The sequence below is a fragment of the Lutra lutra genome, chromosome 1, assembly GCF_902655055.1.
Source record: "Lutra lutra chromosome 1, mLutLut1.2, whole genome shotgun sequence".
NCBI classification, from domain to species: Eukaryota; Metazoa; Chordata; class Mammalia; order Carnivora; family Mustelidae; genus Lutra; species Lutra lutra.
Genome location: NC_062278.1, coordinates 7,883,898 through 7,906,051, shown reverse-complemented (window position 1 = coordinate 7,906,051; position 22,154 = coordinate 7,883,898). Strand labels below are relative to the sequence as shown.

The window sequence follows — 22,154 nt, the reverse complement described above, 5'->3', positions numbered from 1 at the left end:
TGAGACAGGAGTGACTCCCCTTTTCTCTTTCCCTGAGAGAGACCAGTGTCTGCGAGGTATCCGCAGGGCTTCTCTCTCCCCTGGTGCAGTTGCCAGGACCCTGTACGCAGCTAAGATGATGGAGAAGCTCGCACGGGTTTAAGGGTTTGTCTCCTTCCCTGAAGTAAAGGGAAGCAGAGCTGAATTCCATGGTGCACACTCTGTGCTGTGTGTCACTTTACTCAGTTCCAGTGGTTCTGTGAGTTGAGAGGGGCAATATTGGAAGGTGTATGGGATTTTAAAACGTAGAAGCAGATGGTCGTGTTGGAGCCAAACCTGGCTTGTGCATAGATAATAAAAAGGGATTTTCCTGGGGAAGTAGCTTCACAGGACATAACAGACCTTTCCTTTGTTTCAGCCTGTTAGGTTTGCTTCGGTTTTGACAAGCACATGATTTCTGCTAACCTGTTAACGATATTACGGCTAGAGATCTGTGGGTTCACTGTGAAGCTCTAGGGTATATTAAGGGGTTGAGTGATATGGAAAACATGAAACTTTTTGGTAGCAGTAAATTTTTACAGAAAATAGGAAGGTGGATTTGACAAATAATGTACCACATGTTAGGATTAAAGGTAGAGAAAAAGAAAAATACGGTTGGTGCTCTCATATTATTGACAGCATTTTAACATTTGCTGTTCACGTTCAATTACGTGAGAACTTTCTTGAACTGTTCCAGATTGGGTAGCTCAGTATTAGGTTTAAAGAATATGAGTTGGGGGGTGGAGGTGGATTTTATACTGTGTCTCCCAGTGGTTATGTCTTTCTAAAGCTTGAAGAACTCAGAAAGCAGTAAGATTGCAGATCATTCCAAACGAGATGCTGGCATAGATTAAGCACACTTAATTTTTTTTTTTTTTTTTTTTTTTTTTTTTTTTGGTATCACCTATGAATACAAGTAAGATTGGAACATTTCTCCTAGGCGACATCTATAGAATATATGTATTTTTAAAAAATTTGAAAATGTCTGTCTTGTATTCGTTAGCTATGTCTGCTGTAACAAATCACCACAACTTAATGGCTTAAAACAGTAGAAATTTATTTTCTCACAGTTCTGGAGGCCAGAAGTCTGAAATCTGAGCCATTAAGCTGCAGTCAGTATCTGGAGGGCGAGGGCTGTGCTTCCTCAGGCAGGAATCTTCTTGCCTCTTGCAGTTTCTGGTCGCTGCCAGCATTCCTTAACGTCTGGCCGCATCATCACTGCAGTCTCTCCCTCCACGGTTACATCACTTTCTCTTATGTGTCAAATCTCACCCTGACCCTCTCTTTCAAGGACACTTATGATGGCATTTACGGCCAACTGGGTATCTCCTTATCTCAAGATCTTTCATTTAATCATCATTACGTTTGCAGAGACCCTTTTCCAAATATGATAACATCTATAGATTTTAGAGATAAGAATGTGGATTTTGGGGGGGGGGTTGGGTGACGTTTTTAACTTACACTCCTATAAGTTATTTGGAAGAGTAGGAAGGTGGCTTTTGAAAGAGTAACTTTCAGATATATCGTGAGTATGCTCCCCATTACAGTAAGAATTCATCTTACTTACACTTGTCTTATAACTTCTCAATGTTAGCTTGATGATCCAATATTGTTATCCAGTTTTCACCACCTTGCATGTCATTATAATAATGGCTTTGAGCAACTTGTCTCTAAATAATGGAGGTTTTTCTTTTAGGGCTGGCTCAAGCCGACAGTGGTAATTTTTATCAAGTGTTTATTAAAAATGAATCTAAATTTAGGAAAATGACCTAAATTATTAGCACTTATTTTAGCAATCTAGGAATTTTAATGACTGAGAAGGTACAGATTGCAGGGTAGTAGTGAAAAATATGCTATGATTATATTTTTTCTAAAGTTGCTTGGTTGTGTCAAACTTGAAAATAGAGTTGGACTATGTTTTTTTTAAATTAAGCTATATTTTAGCTAATTTTGGACAACTGTAGCTAGCTTATTTTGGGTAAGACAGGAATACACACATTAAAAAATTTAAAAATTAAAAAAAAAATGTTCACACTTAGAATGGAAGGTACCAGTGGAGGGTTTTTGAAGTTGTGAGTCATGAACATAAATGTGTGTGTGTGTGTATTAACTTTAATATCTGATTCTTTCTTGAACCTGCCGAATTTTTGTTACCCTTTAAAAAAATAGACTCTCTTATTTCTCTAAACATCTCGAGATACATGTTTTATTTTTTTTAAGATTTTACTTATTTGTCAGAGAGTACACACCAAGCAGGCAGAGAGGTGGGTAGAGAGAGAGAAGCAAGCTCCCTGCTGAGCAGAGTCCAGTTTGGGACTGGATCGCAGGACCCTGGATCATGACCTGAGCTGAAGGCAGATACTTAACTGACTGAGCCATCCAGGCATCCCTCAACATACATATTTGAAAGATCTTTCTCAGATAGTCCTATTATTTCTAGTTCCTTGGCTTATCTGTTGAATTTCTTTTCTGATGGAGGGTTAGATTTTTCTTTGTTGTAATTGCTGTGTATGAAATCATCACGAAACTGTTCAAGTTCTGTATTTTGAGGGCGGTGCATCTCTGTTTCCAAATGTTAAAGTCACCGACTTTCCACTTCTTACTCCCCATTTCCCACATGTGAGATCCATAAACATATCAGTCTCTTTACCTGCCTCCCACTTTGTACAATTGTTGTCATGGTTTTTACTCCTACATATTTGTTACATTGTACACTATAAACTCCAGCTTATGATTTTATGATTTTTGCTTTAAGTACATGTTTTAAACTCCAACTTAAAGTTTTTATTTTAATCAGTAGTCTTTTAATTAAATTATGAGGAGAATATATTTATGAAAATTCAACCACTTATTTACCATTTCAGACCCCTTTTATTCCTTTGTGTAGATTTGTGTTTCCATCCACTGTCATTTCCCTTGAGTCAGAAATTCTTTAGCATCTTTCATAGTGTAGGTTTGCTGGCAGAGAATTCTTTCAGATTATTAAAAATCTTACAAATGTCTTTATTTTGCTTTTGTGATTGAAGGTTATTTTCACTGGATGTAGAATTCCAGATTGATAGTTTTTTTTTTTTTTTTTTTTTTTCAGTTCAGTACCTTATGGTGGTCTTCTACTGTTTTCTGGCTTCCATTGTTTCTTATAAGATGTTGTTGATTTTACTATATTGTTCTGTATGTGTAGTGTCTTTTTGTGCTTGGGCTGCTTTAAGGATTTTCTCTTTATCTTTGGTTTTTAGCTCTTTGCCCATGATGTGCCTGGGTATAGTTTTAATTTGAGAGGTGTTTAGCCATGATTTCTTCACTTCATTTTTCTTCCCTTTCTCAAAGTCTTCTGTGATTTCACTTACATGTGTGTTAGAACATTTTATATTCTGCAGGTCTTTGAGGGTCTCTCTTTTTTTTTTTTTCAGGCTTTTTTTTCTTTGTAGTAAAATTGGATACTTTTAGAGTTTTAAATTATTTTTAAGCAATCTCTGCACCCAGCATGGGGCTCAAACTCATAACCCTGAGATCAAGAGTCACGTTCCTCACCGACTGAGCCAGCCAGGTGCCCCTAAATTGGATAATTTCTGTCGCTCTGTCAGTTTACTGGTTTTTTCCCCTAGTATCTTCAGTATGCTGTTAAATCTGTCCAACACAGTTTTCATTTAGTTATTATATTTTTCACTCATAGAATTCCTTTTTGTTCTTTTTTTGTAGTTTTAATTTTTCTGCTGTTCATTTTCTTTCTGTTTACACATTAAAGAACATATGTTCTTTAAAGTTTTGAATGTATTTTCTTCTAATTCTTGGTGTAAGATAGCTGCTTTAAAGTCTTCGTTTGCTGAATCCAACCTCTGGTCCATCCTGAGGTTGGTGTTCTGTTGACTCTTCTCCACCCCCGCCCTTGGTTATGGATCGCATATTTTTTTCTTTCTTGTTTATTAATATTTGACTACAGTTTGTTTTTTCTTCTTAAGAGTGTTAATGTTTCTTCTAGAAGGCTGGTTCGTTACTTTGAATTTATATATATTTGGTTTTATATTTTATTATGCAAGATCTATGGGAGCTCAAGATGAATCCTAGCCCCTTTAATACGGGACGCGACTTATAAGCAGAGTCTTCCTTTGGATCTTGTCCTGGGTTTGGTTTTAGACATTATTAGTATTGGTGTATAGGCTGTATGCCAGGATGTGGTCCTTAGTTTTGAAATGGAGAAAGGAACTTAAAGCATGTGTTTGTCATGGTTCTCTAGTGAAACAGACCCAGTCGGAGATACATGATTTATTATAAGGAATTGGCTCCCATGATTATTGGGGCTGAGAATTCCCAAGATCTGCAGTTGGCAAGTTAGAGACCCAGGAGAGCTGATGGTATATTTCAGTTGGAGTCCAGAGGCTTGGGAACCATAAGAACTGATGGCTTAAGTTCCAGTCTGAAAACCATCGGGCTTGAGACTCAAGAAGAACCGACGTTTTAGTTTGAGTCTAAAGGCGGGAAAAAGGTTAACGTCCCAGCTTAATGCCGTCAGACCAGAAGTTTGTTCTTACTGTGGAAGGATCAACCTTTTTATCCTATTCAGGCGCTCCACTAATTGGATGAAGCCCCCCCACATTAGGGAGAAGTCTTGATTCAAACAATAATTCTGGAAGCGCCATCACTGCATACCCAGAAAAATGTTTGGACAAATGTCTGCACTCCCATGGCCCAGTGAGATTGGCACATTAAATGAACCTTTGTGTTCCCTCCACTGTGCCTGGGCAGGGACTACCAAAGTCCCTAGACCTGTTCAGCGAGAGAGCTCGCTTCTGTTCTGTTCCCAGTCTCTTAGCAGTTAGGCTTTGCCAGGCTGTGTAGTCTTACCCTGCTCATGTGCATTCTTGTCCTCTTGAGTCCCCCCACACAGACTTTTGGAAACCCCCCCCCACTTTTGCACGGCTTCCTTCTCTCTGTTACCCTGTCTAGCTACTTCAGCTCTTTGGAACTCCGATCTTTATATCTCAGTAGAACCACCATGCTTTGCTGGGCTCCAGCTCCCTCTGCCGTGTTGAGAAGCGGTCCTCAGGGAAAGAGGGCAAAAACAAGTCAGTGGAGGAGACCGTTTTCTTACAAAATACCAGCGGTTCCCCCTGGAGTGGGCACATTATTTTAACAATGTAATGATGTGGGCCTTTGGGCCAGGGGGTTGGGCTCTGGGGTAACTGAACTCCATTTCCAGCTTAGTGTTAGAATCATGGCTGGGGTAGATGTTATGTATGTGAGGCCCTGCGGGAACGTGTGGTGGTCAAGGGCTGCCGTTCATGGAGCAACTGTCCCATTATTGGATGCCTTCCTTTTATTCTGTCTGTGTTCTCTTGTAACATTTTACTTATTTCCGATTTGAGCGCTGTGTTCTTGAAATACAGGAAGCTGGTTAATGCGTTCCGTATTTGTGAGGCGCGCTTCATCATTTGAAGGGATCTATTGGCTGTTGCTCTGCTCTTTCACAGTCTTGGCTGATCAGCCTTGGTACTTCCAGATCCCCATCCATCTCCTGTTTTCTCAGAAGTTTTAGATTGTCTCATTGCCTCTCATTATGTGGATCTGGAAATTAAAAGAATTGTAAGCTTCAGAAGCCAAACAGGCATAGAGACTACAAATTCAGATCTTACCTGTCAACTTCTTGCAAAGAGTGTTTCTGATACGCTTTTCTCAAATCTAAATAGGTTCCCTTTGTCATCTGTTCTCTTAGTAATTCGTCCTTTCCCTTACGACTGGGAGCATAGTTTGTAGTTCAGCATTACTGTGATTTTTGTCTGTTTCCCACGTTGGATTGTGAGTTCTCTGAGGGCAGGCACAGTGACAGCAAATCCTGCCCTTGTGTCTCCAGTACTCAGCGCATATTTGTTGAAGAAATGAAAGGTGAATTTTAAAGTCTGTGTCAAGACGTCATCTGATTTTTAGGAGATTTTTTGCCCATATGCTGTTACTTCACATAACTTTTCATTTGTTTCAATAAGCGTAATTGATGACACTTCTGCAGTGTGTACAGATGTATGAATGTCTCTCTTCACCTTCTCCCCATTTCCTCTCCCACCTCCTTCCCAGTCCCGTTGTCCCAGCCCTAGATACTGCTCTTAAAGCTTTGCAGTTTCTGGACATTTTCCTGTATATTTTCATTCTTATGTAAGGATGCATATGTTGTTGTTATATACATAAATATTGTTTTTGTACATATTTCTTTGTAGCAGTAGAGTTTAAATGTTCAGTTAAAATCGCAATTAAATATTATTTTGCTTCTGTCATTGGTTTGATAACCAGACCTTTCCAGTGTTTTACTTTCAGATACTCGTAAGTAAGGCACTTAACCTCTAGACTTTCGTTTCCATGTCTGCCAAAGGATTTGAATTAAGTAAAATTGAAGTCCTCTTAGCTCTCAATCTGATAATAAATTTAATGTTATTGTATAAGTCATCCGTATTAGATATCATGAGAAATGTACTGTCTGCATAATATGAAAAAATAGGAAGATAAAAATCAAATATGACTTAGGTAGCAAAAGGAAATTTTGGGGTAAGTTATTAAAATGTTCGGTTTTTGCCCTTCAAGATTGGCTAGAGTATGTCAGCTGCTGAAACTAGCAGTGGGATCGTATCTCTTGGGGACTTTGGCTCTAGGGAGTTTGCACTTTATTGATCCTGCACTGCTAGCTAGTGACATCCTAGAGGGAATTTTGCCTGCCTCCCTGGATTTTGACGTCGCAACTGTACATTTAGTAACACGTGACTGCTTCTGAAGAATGTATAGAAACCAAAGCTTACATAGGAAAATCTTTGTTAGTGTCTTATTTGAAAATACTGTATGGAAAATAGTTTCCCCAGTTACTTTAGACCCTTTCTCCTCTCCCCAAAGAGAAACAGGAGAATGAAAAAAGGCAAATTTTGCTCAGTCATGGTTTATGAGTTCTATTATCATAAAATGTTACTGAATCTTCACATTTCTTTTAGTTAGCTTTTTTTTTTTTGTTTTAAAGATTTTTGAAAAAGATTTATTTGACAGAAACACAGTATGAGAGGGAACACAAGCAGGGGGAGTAGGCCCCCCCCCACGCTGCTCCCACTGATCAGGGAGCCCGTCGTGGGCCCCTTTTAGTTAGCTTCTTTTGTTAAGTAGTCACTTAGTTTATGGTTTAAAGAATTATATTTCTAATAGTTTTTTCATATATCACATTTTTATTTTTTCAAAGAAACTTTTAATTATCAAAAGCTTCAGACATACACAGAAGTAGAGAGTGACATAGGAGCCCTTGTGTCCCCATCATCCTTGCTTTCACAGTTGTTAGTATTTTGGCCACCTGTTTTTTGTTTTTGTTTTTGTTTTTTAGCATTTTAAGTATAAGTAATAACTATGGTTAAAATCATCCTTCTTAAAAAAGGAAGCTTGGTATTTAACAGGAATAAAACCCCTCAGCTAGAGGCGCCTGGGTGCCTCAGTCAGTTAGGCGTCTGCCTTGGCCTCAGGTTGTGGTTCCAGCGTCCAGGGATCAACCCCACATTGGGTTCCCTACTCAGTAGGGAGTCTCCTCCCTCTTCCTCTGCCTGCCACTCCCCCTGCTTGTGCACCTGCGTGCATTCCCTTGCTCTCTCTCTTTCAAATAAATAAATGAAATCTTTAAAAAAAAAACAACCCTCAACTATGCCCAAACTTTATTTGATTATGGCTCTTTATATGAGCTGATAATTACATAAAATATTTTTTAGCTCATATAGTATTATCTGTAGTAAAACACTAGAGTTTTTGCCTTTTTCACTGAAATGAGTTCTAGAACTAAACCATGGCAAACTCAGTTGCTCCACCAGTAGGTTGCAGGTACGACTTAACTGTCATTATTACCTTGTCTCAAATATTGAAGGTTTTTTTTTTTTTAAAGGATTTTTTTAAATTTATTTGCGAGAGAGAGCATGGGCTCGTGTGTGAATGGGTGGGGATAGGGATGGGGTGGGGAGCAGAGTGGGACAAGCAGACTGACACCATGCTGAATGTGTAGCTTGTTGTGGGGTTTGATCCCATAACCCTAGATCATGACCTGAGCCAAAACCAAGAGCCCAACGCCCAGCCAGCTGAGCCAACCAGGTAGGTGCCCCAGATACTGAAGAATTTTAGCTTACTTGTTTCAACAAAACAACCCAGAGCAGATGTTTTAGGCAATGATGTGGTTTGATGATTACGGTTTTCTCTCCTTTTCTGAGAGTCTGTTGCAGTTGAGGAAGCTGGCCTTCCTCAACAGGATGCCAAAGAAGGCTCTTAATATTTTCTGGGGCTGGATGCTGGCATGGATACAGTCACTTAGCTACCATCCAAGGTGAGTGGTGTGAGGCGGTAGTCTTGGTGTAAACTCTGCTATGCAGGGTTGCTGAGCGATTGATGTTTCTAGGCAGTGCTGATTGGAGACTTCTGTGAAGGCAGCACTGGTTGGTGTTGGGCTTGGAGCTTGGTGTTGACAGGCAGGGAGGGATGAGGAAAGCTCATTGAATAGCTGGAGCAAAAAAGTGGCTTTTGTCCATTGTGGCTGGAGTGTCAATTTGGGAAAAGTTTTTATAGTAGGAGATAAGACTGGAAAGGTGAAGGTAAGGACAGTATAAAATATGCTGGTGTAGTATATTGAACACTACGATGTTATAAATGCTTTATGTGTGCTATGTCATTGATAATACAACAATTTTATGGGATTATCCTCACTTTGTAGATGAAGACATTTAGTCATCTCGGAGTTTAGAACCTTGTGTGAGCCCACCTAGTAAGTTGTGGAACCAGAAGTTAAACTAGGGCAGGTTGACTTGGGAGTCTGATGGTTGTAGGGCCTTGAGTGTTGGGTGAAGGGACACTAAATAAGTACTTTATTTGGTCCTATTGGGGACAGTGACCTAGCGATATATTAACAGACTTTTTTTAAAGACTTATTTATTCATTTCATAGAGCATGAATGGGAGGGGCAGCAGGAGAGAGAATCTCAAGCAGACTGCCCTGAGCACAGCCCACACAGGGCTTGATCCCACAACCATGAGTTCACGACCTGAGCCAAAACCAAGAGTCAGATGCCTGATTGCACCACCTAGGTGCCCCTTAACTGATTTTTTTAAACAAAGATCTTTTAGAGTTTATTTTCATGAGCTTTTTACCTATACTGGAGTTTTAGAAAATGGATGCACCTTGAGGTTTTTCTCATGGTTGTGGCTATTAGCCAGATACCATGACTTTTTTATATTTCATATGGAGGTTTGGATTTCTTGGACCATTTTTTTCCTGATTATAAGAGATGTGCTTACTTACAAAAGTCGTGATGTCTGAAAAATGTAAAGAGGAAAATTTAAAAATCACCCAGAATTTTATTAGCCAAAGACACTCATTATTAATAACCTTACATATCTTCCCCCAGAGTTTTTTCAGTGTATTTATTTTACTTCCCTGAGATTTTGCTTTGGGGAAGGTTTTGAGTTCTTTCTGACATAGTGTATGACGTTTTCCTTCATGCCGTGCAGTTATCGTAAGAACTTAAAGGGTTATGTCATATTTGTTAGGTGAATGTACCATAATCTCTGTCACCTTTTCTTTTTAGTGTTGAAAACTTTTATTGTTCCTGATTTTTGATTATTTTTAATGATACACTTCTAATGATAAATTTTGTGTTTTCTTTCATGAAAGGGATTTCTGAGATTGAACATGAGGTATAATAGACCACAAGTGGACCATGAATCAGTACTACATGAAGAAAGGAAAACTGTATAGAAACAATACTTAGTGTTGCAAGGCTAGTGTTTAAGTATACTGTGTATAAATTTGGAGAACATAAATTGAGAAAACAGGAGACTTGAGCAGGAAAAAAGGATGGAAGCTGGCCAGTTCAGTTTGAGAAGACCCATTGAGTGTCTTGATGTGCTTTTGGAGAAGAGCTGAGGAGTGTGGGTAGGAAGAATATTTTGTAGGCTGTGTGTAGCTAGTTCCTGTTTCTTAAGTGTGCGGGAGGAACATCATGAACTTAAGTTGGGATTGAGGAATTTAGCTTGGAATTTGTAACTAAGGATTGAACATTTTCTTGTAGTTTATCATGAGAATTAATCTTTGAAATGGGTAGGTTTCACTGTATTTAGGACTTTTTTCTGCTTAAGAAGGAAATGGTGCTTTAGATAGTATGTTAAAGGTTTTTCCAAAGCTTCATTCCTAAGATTTATTTTAATATTAATTATAGTTTTCTCACCTGTTCTATGTCTCCTGGTCTTATGTGGAAATAAGAGCAATAATACTATGTTAAGATTTGTAGTTTTGATTGAAAGGACAAACCAAGAGAGTAAGTATAACTCTGCTTCTGTACAGCTAGAGAAGTAGTATGCTCGTGTATAAAATTGATTTGCAAAGCCCTGAACAGGGTCCTAGAAGTTGAACATCCACCTCGTGAGGCCAGTGGAATTTGAAGTAGAGGTTGGGAAATTTAAACATTAACAAATAAGTCCTAAGTGTTAAGATTGTGACAGTATGGCTGCTGACAGCCATGCCGGTCATTTTTACAGGATTTCCATTGGTCACAAAAACTCTAGGTTAAGATTTTAACGTTTAAGATTCTAGGAGGATTTGGTTTCATTACAGAATGTATGTTCCTTTTAGGAAATTTAGAAAATACAAAAGATAAGAATAACAATTTCCCTCAGTTCCTCTCTCCTGAGAGAACTACTATTTACGTTTTGTGGATAACCGGTCAGTTTTGTTTTTTTTTTTTTTAAATGTACACAACTATTTCTCTCCTTTAAAAAAAAACAAATGTTATCACATGGTGTCTGCATACTTTTTTGTTGTTGTTGTTTTTTACAGGAATTTGACAGAGATCACGAGTAGAGAGGCAGGCGGGGGGTGGTTAACAGGATTTTGCATAGTGTTTTATAACTTACTTTTTCTACATAGAACAGTATTTTCCATGTTGTTACTCAACTTTACTAATGCGTTCATTGCACATCTACTCCTTTTTTTTTTTTTTTTTTAAAGATTTTATTCATCCATTTGACAGACAGAGATCACAAGTAGGCAGAGAGGCAGGCAGAGAGAGAGAGAGGGAAGCAGGCTCCCGTTGAGCAGAGAGCCCGACGTGGGGCTCAATCCCAGGACCCTGAGACCATGACCTGAGCGGAAGGCAGAGGCTTTAACCCACTGAGCCACCCAGGCACCCCGCACGTCCTACTCTTGATGAAATAGAAATGGGAAGCTCATCAAGCAGGAGATAATGTCACGGAGTAACAGTACAACAAATAATTAAAAAATGCAGTGGTGGATCATTGAATACAAATTCAGAGAGGCTGGAGTGACGTAAAGCTGGATGAGGGGGAGTTATGGTTGGTGATCTTGAAGGATGGATAGGATTTACGGAAACAGGTAAAAAAGAGGCAAACTAGGTAGGGAAAATCATTTGAGCATTGGTGCAGAATGGGGTTAAGTGGCATTTTATAGAATGCCGTCCTAAACTATCTGTCAGGGCATTAAGATTTGATCAGATATTCTTAAGTTATAGAGGGTAAGTTAAATCCAGGTGAAAAGTCACATGCTTCAGGAAGATTCATGTGGCAGCTGTATGCCAGATGAATTAAGACAAGGGATAAGCTGCCTTTAAGTTTGGTAGCTTCCACTCTGGGCAGTGCTCTAAAATCACTGGGGGGAAGAGGGACTCTTGGGTTCTTCCACATGCTTCCTAAATCAGTATCTTTGGGTGTGGAGTCTGCAGTCCGGTTTTGAGAACCTCCCATAGTGTTTCTGACACACCACCTGGCCCAGGACATGCTTAGTTCTAGGGAGATCTGTAATATCAAGTATGAGATAAGGACCTAGACCAAGGTGATTACAGTGGGCCTGGAGAATAATTAAGGTAGGCATTTTGAAAATGGACAGGATTTAGTGAGACCATGTTGAGTAAGGGAAGAAGCCAGCAGTTTCTCGTGAAGTCGCTGGAAGAACGGTGGCAACTGGGGATAAAGATTGGAGGGGGGAGTTACGTGAGGAAGGAGGGGAGGATGTGTCTGAGCCATGGGAAGTTGAGGTAGTCATGGTGCTGTAGGTGACATCTAGCAGCAGTTGGAGTAGAGGCTGAGTTAGAGATTAGTGTAGAGGAACGAGTAGTTCAGCGTTGTTAGTTCAGAGTAAAACTTAGAAATACTTCTTTTGGAGGGAAAGATGGATAGAGAAGCGAGTGGAGGGGCTAAGGGATGAGGCTGCGGCTACAAGTGAGTGACATGGGGTATTCGGAGGATAACTGATACTCTGAGATACAAGACCACACACATTTTAAGAATTTTTGAGTTTTTCAAAAGTTTAGTTGGGAAAAATAAGTAAAACTAAACTCATTTACTACTCTTAGTAATAGGCTTGTTGGAGGAAGATGTAAGCTGCTAATAGCAGTGTGTGTTTTTGATTATTTCTGGCCTGGTTATTTTTCTGTATTTTTGAAATGCAAGGATAATTAAAAGCAGTGGTTTCTAAAATTACATATAATTATATATGTATAAAAGTACATACAACCGACTAAGTATATGTGTGCATGCACTTAGGTAAATTAATTATACATAATGTATATTTTATAAGTAAAATTATATGTGTGTGTGCATATAAATATATATGACCACTCTAGAAAAGTTAGTGCTATCAGAAAGGATGGAGCAGAGTGGTTTTCCATTGTTTTTCTTTTTCTTTCTTTCTTTTTTTAAAAGATTTTATTTATTTGAGGGGTGCCTGGGTGGTTCAAGTGGGTTAGGCCTCTGCCTTTGGCTCAGGTCACAATCTCAGGGTCCTGGGATCGAGCCCCGAATGGGGCTCTGCTCGACAGGGAGCCTGCTTCCCCCTCTCTTTCTGCCTGCCTCTCTGCCTACCTGTGATCTCAGATAAATAAATAAAATCTTAAAAAAAAATTATTTGAGATGGAGTGAGAGTGAGTGGTTGAGCGAGAGCAAGAGAGAGAGCACGGGGTGGGCAGAGGGAGAGGGAGAAGCAGGCTCGCCACTGAGCAGGGAGCCCAATGCAAGGCTTGATCCCAGGACTCTGGGATCATGACCCGAGCTGACGGCAGACGCTTCACCGACTGAGCCACGCAGGTGCCCCTCCAGGGGTGCATTCCTTAAAAACTAGAAGGGCTTGCAGGCTGTCGACTGAACATATTCTTTTTAAGTGTCCTCTGTCTGATAGGAACATATAGAATGAGATCAACCCAGATGTTGAGGTTGGATAGGGAAATGTAACTAGGGATAACACTCCACAGTAGCTCTTGCTCTGGTGTGAATCTCAGAGTCCTTGAAGTCATTTAATTCCTTTTAGAAGGTAGGATTGACTGAATTATAGGAATTTTGAGTACATTATGTGTAGGTGATGTAAAATGTATCTAAACAAACACAACAGAGATTCAAAAAGTCTTGGTGTTCCTATTACTTTGCTTTTAATTCCTATTAGCAGATGGGTAAAAGCAGGCTCCAAGCTTCAGAATTTATGGTAGTGAAAAATTGGAAACAACCCAAATATCCCCCAGTAGGTATTTGCTTCAGGTAAACTTGGGTCTGTGTGTAGCAGGGTACTCTACAACCATGAAAGGAACTGCAGGTGCAGAGTGTTGATGGGAAGATGTGAAATAAACAATAGGAGCAGAAGCTCCTTAGGGTATTGGAAGTTTGCATGACCTTTGGCTCTTTATTCCTATTCAGTTTCTTCTTACTCCCTTTTTTAACAATAAGGAACTTGTAATGTGTTACAGTCAGAATGGAGTGTGTTTATTTCAGAGAAGTGATGGGAGAAATACTTGAGGTAAATAAAGATTTTATTTATTTATTTGACAGAGGTCACAATTAGGCAGAGAGGCAGGCAGAGAGAGGGGGGAAGCAGGCTCCCTGCTGAGCTGAGAGCCCGATGTGGGACTCGATCCCAGGATACTGAGATCATGACCTGAGCCGAAGACAGAGGCTTTAACCCACTGAGCCACCCAGGCGCCCCATAGGTTTTTAATTTTAAATGGAGATGAAGACCATCGTCGAGTTCCAGCTTCAGAACAGCCTGATGGCACACGATTGGGCTGGAACGGTGCCAGCCTGTGCTTTGAGGCCTGCAGTTTGAGTGAGAGTGGGTTGTATTGGTGGATTTGAGGAAGGAGTGCTGACAGGACAGGAGGGGCATTGATTGAGGCAGGCACAGTATGGAGCACAAGACCAGCTGGGAAGACCTTTCTGAGGTGAATCCAGCACAAGAATTTGCCAAATCGATGTGGTGTAAGCACTAGGAAAGAGGTTCTGGGTGATTAGGGCTCTCCTTGGGAGATGGGGGTGATGGTGACACCTGTCACCCAAGACTGGGAATACAGGAAGGAGAAACAGATTTTTTTATTTTTTCCCTTGTCCTGCCTGGTCTTTCCTCCCCTTTTTGGGGGGCAGGAGAGAAGGGTGAGGAGATAGTAAATTCAATTTAACATGTGCCTGAAAACATTGGTTTTGGAGTCATTTTGGTTGGATTTGAAATTTTTCTCTTCACCAGTAGTCATGTGAGACTTGGGGCAACTTCACTTCTCTGGGCTTTAGTTTCCTCACCTGTAAAATGGGGATAATAGTATTACTTACCTTATATAACTATTTATGGGGATTAAGTGAATGAAAGTAAATATGTATCCGTTAAAGATAAGACATCTCTTCGGTAATAACTGGGAAACAACAATATCTGGGACATTCAAGCTCGGTTCGCTGGGCCCTTGGAAGTGTGGGCCTGGAACTCTACAGACAGAGGTGGGCCAAGCCAGCTTTTAAAAGTCCATTTAGTTGCACGTTTAACTAAAATAGTGATTAATGTTGAGTTTCATCCAGCTGTTTTAGAAATGAGCCTTCTGGAACCTAGGTTCACTTATGAGGTGTTTCTTAGTATCTATTTTATGTAGTAGTCACTCTTAACAGTGGGAGCTAGGTTCCTAAAATGTTCTGTGGTCTGAGAATTTATGTTCGAGGAGCTCAGAATACAAAAGAATACATATAAATATGTTGGTAGTTGACATATTTTGAATTAGTGACGGGGTAACAGTAATTTACATTTACTGATCATAGCTTACCCCTAACTTTATAGTCTCTCCCCTCTAGTTTTAAAAAGGATATTTGGCAATGCCTTATGTTACACTTAATACGCATAGAGGGCATTTCTGTCCTGTTTTCCTGTATTTATTGTTGTATACAAATACTTAGGGCCTAATTTTGTCATATTTGAGCCCAGATGCAGTCCCAGAGAGGTCAAGTAACTTGGTCCTTGAAGGAGCAAAAATTCAGGGCAACATTTATTTAAGCCACTCAGCTCTTAGTTCTTGAACCTTCTCTTTACTGCTTACTCAGGGTTGTTAGGTTTTTTTTTTTTTTTTTCCCACATAATTTCATGAGAAATCACATCTTTCTATTTTCTTTAACACTCATATCAGCTGTTTCCACTTCCAACATGCCATTGGAGTCATATAATTGTAATCCTTTTTTTTTTTTTTTTTTAATTTTCTCCAAGGCTTTGGTGCAGTAATGACTTACCTGCTTTTGGTGTCTACCCTCTTTTTAGTTTGTCTCCTTTAATTTTTATGGTAGAGGGAATATATGTATCAGTCTGTTTTGCTGTGATCCAATTTTCTCTGCTAGACTGACTTGAGAGTTTCTTTACCATTCTCCTAAACTGAAGTGCTTTTTACAAATTAATTTACTGCTTAGGAACCTTCTTTTTTGTTTAGGATGGTTGAGGTGAAAGATTGAGTATGGGGTCTTAAAATCAGACCTAGATACATGTAGATTCTTAGATCTTTGAAATTTTCCCATGACTGTTTCAGCGCTTATTAATAAGAGGCATTTTGGTATGGTAGAAAATATGAGCTTTGGTGTGGAACCAGAGTTCACAAGCTGTGACCTTAGTCCAGGCGGGTTCATCTCTCTGAATTTGCTCTCCCCAGCGATGAAATGGAAATCACACTGCCTGCTTACAGGGTTGTTAGGAGAGTAAATGTGTCGGCTTCTCTCAAGTATCTCAGTAGAGTAGTTGGTGCATAGTAAGTGTTCAGCAAATGTTCTTTTCCCTGCAGTTTTACTCAGAATTTCCTTTCATATCCCATTCTGAAGTCTTGTGCTTTTTAAATTTTTTTTTTCCTTTTTAATTTTTTTTTACAGCTAGGACTCTTTCTAGGGGTTTTGGAGGAGTCCTAAATCATCTTGGTTTTAAGAATTTCACTTGAAATCTCTAGTTAGTGAAAATGCCTTTTCTCTGTATGCCATTTGATCATCTTAGTGGGAATTAGCGTTAATAGAGGTTTTTTTTCTTGTTAGGTATAAAACCATAGTTTTTTCTATTTCTTTTTTGCTTTGACTTCTTTGGCTGTTGTAATTATAGAAAGTCTGTTTCTAAAATTGTTCTGTGGAAAAGAGGACACTTCTGTTGCTTCCTTAATGTTAGTGTAAATGAATAAAAGTTTATAAGGAAAGCCAGTCACAGTATAATTTTTAGATAATCATGTTGTAATTTTTTTTTTTAAGATTTTATTTATTTATTTGACAGACAGAGATCACAAGTAGGCAAAGAGAGAGGAAGGGAAGCAGGCTTCCTGCCGAGCAGAGAGCCTGATGTGGGGCTCGATCCCAGGACCCTGGGATCATGACCTGGGCCGAAGGCAGAGGTTTTAACCCACTGAGCCACCCAGGTGCCCCATCATGTTGTAATTTTAATGCATGGAATCAAGTTGTAGATCTATCAGTTTAGTTTTCCCTGATTTCATTTTTGTAGCTTGTTCTTTTTTGGGAGTGGGTAGCTTATTCTTAAATTGGCATCTTCTAAACTATCTGATTGTCCCTTTAAATACTATTGTGCGTTAAATTTTTTTTAATGTGGATTAAATTTTTTAAATCTTGAAATATACATGCAAGACTATACAAAACCTGTAAAATTAAAAGAGTAAAAAACAGCTGTGTGCTTCGCCAGTTTAAGAAATAGAACCGTACCTATAAGTATTACTGAAGCCTGTATCATACTGATTATTTTTACCTGCTGCTTGTCATACTTACCTACTAATTTAGTTATTTTGAAGCTCCATGTAATTTCTAGTTTTATGTCATTATAAAACATTGTGACATGAGAGAAAACGTCACAGCTACCATTTAGTTCATTAACTCCTGAGTTAATCTGGATTTGCCATATCATGCTAATGCATTCATTTCTATCACTGTTTTGCCAATCTTCATCTTTGAGGATTAGCATTAATTATATAAATCTCGGTCCATCACTGCTTTTAATTAGTTGTCTCCATGTTCTCCCCCTCTCTCCTTCACCTCCCCCCCTCAACTGTAGAGACAGGTGCCAGGAGACTGAATCTGATACCTATGGGGGAATTCCAGGTGTTTAAACTCAGCCTGTTGAAATTTTCTCCCTGCTGCTATAGGTTGTTACTACTGTTATGCACTGATTTTCAGACAACTAAAAAATGCTTTGTAGGTTTAGCTTTAAAAACCAGTTAAGCTCAGTTTCTAGATTGTTTGTAGACTGTTATATTGCCTTTGGCAAAATGTGAGCTGAAGCATACAGCAAAAGATTTAGAGGATTATAGGAGGTTCCTGTGGTAAGGATAGTAGATGCTTTTCATTAGCATCTAATTTAGCTCTGTAATTGTGAATGACTCCATTTGAGGGGGGAAAGGTTAAAAATTCACTGTAGATTTTACTCAGAAAAATTTAGAATATGATGGATTTTTAGTCTTCTTTAGAAAGAAAATTGTATTTATAGTTTGCAAAGTACATTTGGTGTTTGCTGTTATCTGCTTATTGTCATAAAACACTGACCTGATATAAACATATTTTTTTTTTTTGAAAAGTGAGCAGCCTAAAGGATATATGGAATTATCACTAGAATCTTAATTTAAAGCAGCCCAAGGTCAAGACTTAAGGAGTTTTAGCGTTGCTCAGTAGATGATGGTTTAGTTGCTGCATACGTCAACAGCAAGTTTTGTAACTTGTAGCTTTGCTTTACCCTTTGCTAAAGGCTGCTTTTCAGATGAGCAGTGAGGAATGGATGACTTTTCTAGAAGATGTCCTTTTTAGGTTCATGCTTCTTCTGACCCTCAGTCACATGGACTCTCCTTTGTGCCACCGGCCCACTTATATTCTTACCTTTAGATATTTTGTACAGTAAGGATAATCTGCTAATTTCTAACTCCTTTTAATAGGATAAAAAATGCTAATGGTTTATCTGATTCTGCTTTTTTCTTATGAAGTCCTTTGGTATCAGCAGTATCTATGCTGTTGAAACCATTCAAGTTGGCAAAGTGTAGATAGATAGCATTGTAAGTAACATTTTATAGGTGAAGAATGGGATGTTGAGAACCTAAAAGATTTGATAATATATAATTCATAGCTAGAGATTTAATTCACATTTTCTGTCCCCATGGTCCATGCTGGAATGGTAAAGATGATTTATGGGAGAAAAATGGATAGAAAACTATGTCTTTGAAGTAAAAATCATTACTCCTAAGAGTTCAAATACTGTTACTCTTTGGAATAAAACTGTTTTGATGTAGTACTTTAGTGTTTATTCATCCACCCATCTGTCCACACAACCCCCAGAATGGGTATTAGTTGGTCCCACGTCTAGGTTTTACCATAGCATCTAAACTGGAAACATGCTTCTTTAGGAATGGGATCTGGAATATAGGTAATGATTTTAGACACAGGCAGTTCCTAAGTTACAGATAATTCATACATTTACATCCTTGTCCCTGAGCTGCACTTCCAGTTACTGCTCTTTGGAGTACAAACGTCCAGCTTTTAAAGAAGCCGTGGTGCACAAATGGAGAAATGAATGAAGAGCAGAAATATTTTGGGGCAATAAATACACATTTGAATCTGTATTATGACCATTTCCTAAAAATGTTTTTCTTCAAGCTACCTTGGTCATTGTAAACTTTACAATGTGATTAGAATTCTACCAGTTAGGAGTTCATTTGGACTAACTAGTAGCATCCTTATTGAGAATTGCAGACATGAAAGTAAATTATTTCAGTCCACTTGATTTCTTTCTATCACATACCTGAAGTGAGGTAATAGGAGTTTTTTATGGTAATTTAGGAACACAGGTCTACTTAAGGAGAAAGGATTACAAAGCTGGATGATTGGGATTCCCTAAGGTAAAATTTAGGGAATTAGAGACATCAGGAGTTGAGTACTAACAAAGGAAAACAACCTATTTTAGACTTTGTTCAGAGAGAAAGGATCTAGAATTGGTTACTTTCTGTATTTTCAGTGGTCCCCAGTGCCCATGATCAGTAATGTCTTTTGGTATCAGTAAGTTTCTTTTGGCTGGCTTGGGTACTTGGCCAACATAAGCAACATTGTTTCATTAATAATATTTATTGAATCCCATAGTATCAATATAAAAAGTACATTTTTAGACTGAATATAAATAAGTTGGGTTGTAGCCTGTGCTTGTCCTAGTCTCTTATCACTTACTCTCAGTTGATAACAACATTCAGGTTGTTTTTGTTTTCCCATCAGTCATTATAAATTTTGCTGTTCATTTGTGAAATACCAGTGGAAGCAGTAAGTAGGAAGTACAGTGAAAGGCTTACAGTAAAGTAGAAGCCATTGCAGAGCAAAAGAGGGCTTGTGGGCTTGGGGGAGCAGTTACGAGCAGTGTCTCAGAACTTAATTTACAAATAACATTGGCAGATTGATATGTTATCCTTCTTGTAAAGCAGCTTGCATTACCTCTGCTTACCTGATAGTAAGCCACGATGAAAAGTGACTTCATATTCGTACTGATTTGTGAATTGGTGGATATTAGAAAATGCAAATTTTTCCCAGATACATTATATAGAATAGTGGAATATTGACCCCTTAGTTCTTACCTAGAAATGCCTGAAGTTTCGTTGGTAGTAGGCAGTTTTTGAAACGTTTTCTTTCTGACAGTTGAATACTTTACATTTTATATATATAATTGATTGTCATTAATGGAAATTATTTTCAAGTAAGCATAAATAAATGTTAGTAAACAAATTTGCAGATAATTTTATCTCTGTTTTGGGGATTATAGTTGCATTAGATGTTCCTCAGTAGGGGTAATTGTCTTGCATCCTTATCTCTTATCATAATCTGTTTTTCTTCACACAGTGTTATAGTTTTGCTGCTGGACTCTTCCCTCCCTCCCCCCACCCCATCAGGATGATATGAGACTTGAAAGAAGACGATGCATACAGGTGACTCAAGTTTTGAAATACAGTAAAGCTGTGGCTGTCTGAGCGAATGTGGGAACTGGTGCTATATTTTGAATGCGGGAGCTTTCTGGTAAACAGCATTAGTGGGGGGAATTCTATTTAGATCAATAAATACAAAGTTAGTTGGGATATTTAATAAATGACTTTGGGAATCCGTTTGATAATTAGTGACTTACAGTGTGGTATTAATACAAGTACGGCACAGTGATTGTTAGGATTGCGGGTCTTGACCTTTTTGAAAGTGGTTGGTTGGCTAATACTTTTGTGAGAATTGAAGCGTTTCTGTTTAAAATAAAAAATAAAAATTCACTAATATTCACCTTTATGGTTGAATGTGTGTGTCCTTCAGATCCCCATTAAAATAGAGCAAATCTTTTAAAGGCATGTGGAGTAGGTGTTAGTAGTGTATCTAATATAAGACTGACAATTACATTAAGGGTATTACACCCATGTGTATGATTCCTTGGAATAATATGGCCTGGGATTTTGTTTTTTCTTCCCTTGTTCCCTCCTTCATCCTTTCTTCCATCCCTCTCTCTTTTCTTTCTTCCCTTTCTCCTTTCCTTTCATCTTTTTGTTATTTGTATTTATGCAGGAGAAGCATTATAAAGGCATTTTGGAAAGAAGTTTTGGGATTGCTTTATTATTAGTTGAGGTGATCTTAGTGATGGAAAATGGGAAATTGGAAGCTAGCTTATCTGTGACTATGTTCGGACTCTTGAAAATACAGGGTAGCTAATGGATAATGTGTTAACTTTCAAACTTGTATGTTCCTTAAATCAGGCTGATTGTGAGGTGTTTTGTTTAACCAAGTAGTTTATATCTGCAGACTTTGTCAGGATAGTCTTAATTGGATTATATTTATAAACTGTTCGAAAATGTGGTCTTTAACTGGAAAAGAAGTAACTACATAAACCTCATATAGATATTTAATTATATTATTGGTGTAGCTGTTAAAGTTTTTGTGACTAGTTTTTCTTTTTGGTGCTTTGTTTTCCAAAGGAAAAATTTACCTTTTTGACTTAAGAGTGGGAATTAAAAACATTCTCTACTATTTTGAATGAAGGTATATGTTTGAGTATATTTTTAAATTAAATTATAGATCAAATAATATTTTACATTCATGAGGGTTTCAAAGAATTTGATGGTAATTTCTTTTTTAAGTAAAAGGTGATTGAGTCATCCTCTGTGCTCTGTCTCTCAAATGGGCACATGTGTGTCTACCTGCTCAAACTAGAGCTGTGCCAGGTATGCATTCTGGCCGAGCAGCTGAGAAAGTGAACACGATGCTGAGGCTGAATCGCACCATCGTAGTGAAATAAATAGGAATATTTACAGAGAAATATTTTAGAATTTTATGAAAATTTTGTTGTCAGATTTTTAAGTTTGACCTTTTGGTGCAGGAACAATTTCTCAGCACTGTCAGCTCCCGGATTGCTCGTTGGGCACTATACTGCACATTGGCTATACCAAGTAGATGCTCACTTTCAACTGAGGTCAGTAGAGGAACAAAGTGTTTTTGGGGTTATCTCATAGATTGATCCGTGGATATTAATGATCTTGGAGATTTTCTCTAGTGAAATTTGGAGGTGGCACAGTTGCTGTTTTATTTCTACTTTAATTTTTAATGATATGAAGCATTCCTAAATAGCTCTTTTTCAGGAAAGGCTTATGGATGAAATGAAATATCTAAAGAGTGAATACCATTTATAAAGGTTACCTAGTTAATTTTATGAGTTTCAGGAGACCAAAAAAAAAATTCTACAAAGATTAGATTTATGATATAACCCAGTCTCTCTAATTTGGCCTTGTATTCTTTAAAAACTGTCAACATTTATTGGCTTATAAAGGAAAAAAAAAAACTCAAGAAGGAATATCTAGCTTTCTCTAATATATGTATTAGCTC

At 38.3% G+C, this 22,154-nt stretch overlaps 1 protein-coding gene across 8 annotated transcripts in view; it reads left to right on the top strand.

Annotated features, from left to right (window-relative positions):
* The window catches only part of DYRK1A (dual specificity tyrosine phosphorylation regulated kinase 1A), a 150,505-nt gene that overhangs the window by 34,823 nt on the left and 93,528 nt on the right, over positions 1-22,154 (top strand). For 5 of the 8 annotated variants that reach the window (XM_047719983.1, XM_047719976.1, XM_047719991.1 and 2 more), the window contains one exon: positions 20,145-20,230. The exons of 2 other annotated variants lie outside the window; for them this stretch is intronic. In XM_047719983.1, coding sequence (XP_047575939.1) covers positions 20,221-20,230 — 10 coding nt within the window. In that variant the 5' untranslated portion in view covers positions 20,145-20,220. Of the gene's footprint in view, positions 1-20,144; positions 20,231-21,651; positions 21,745-22,154 lie in introns of all 8 variants that reach the window. One more of the 8 variants, XM_047719994.1, reaches the window with a different exon arrangement.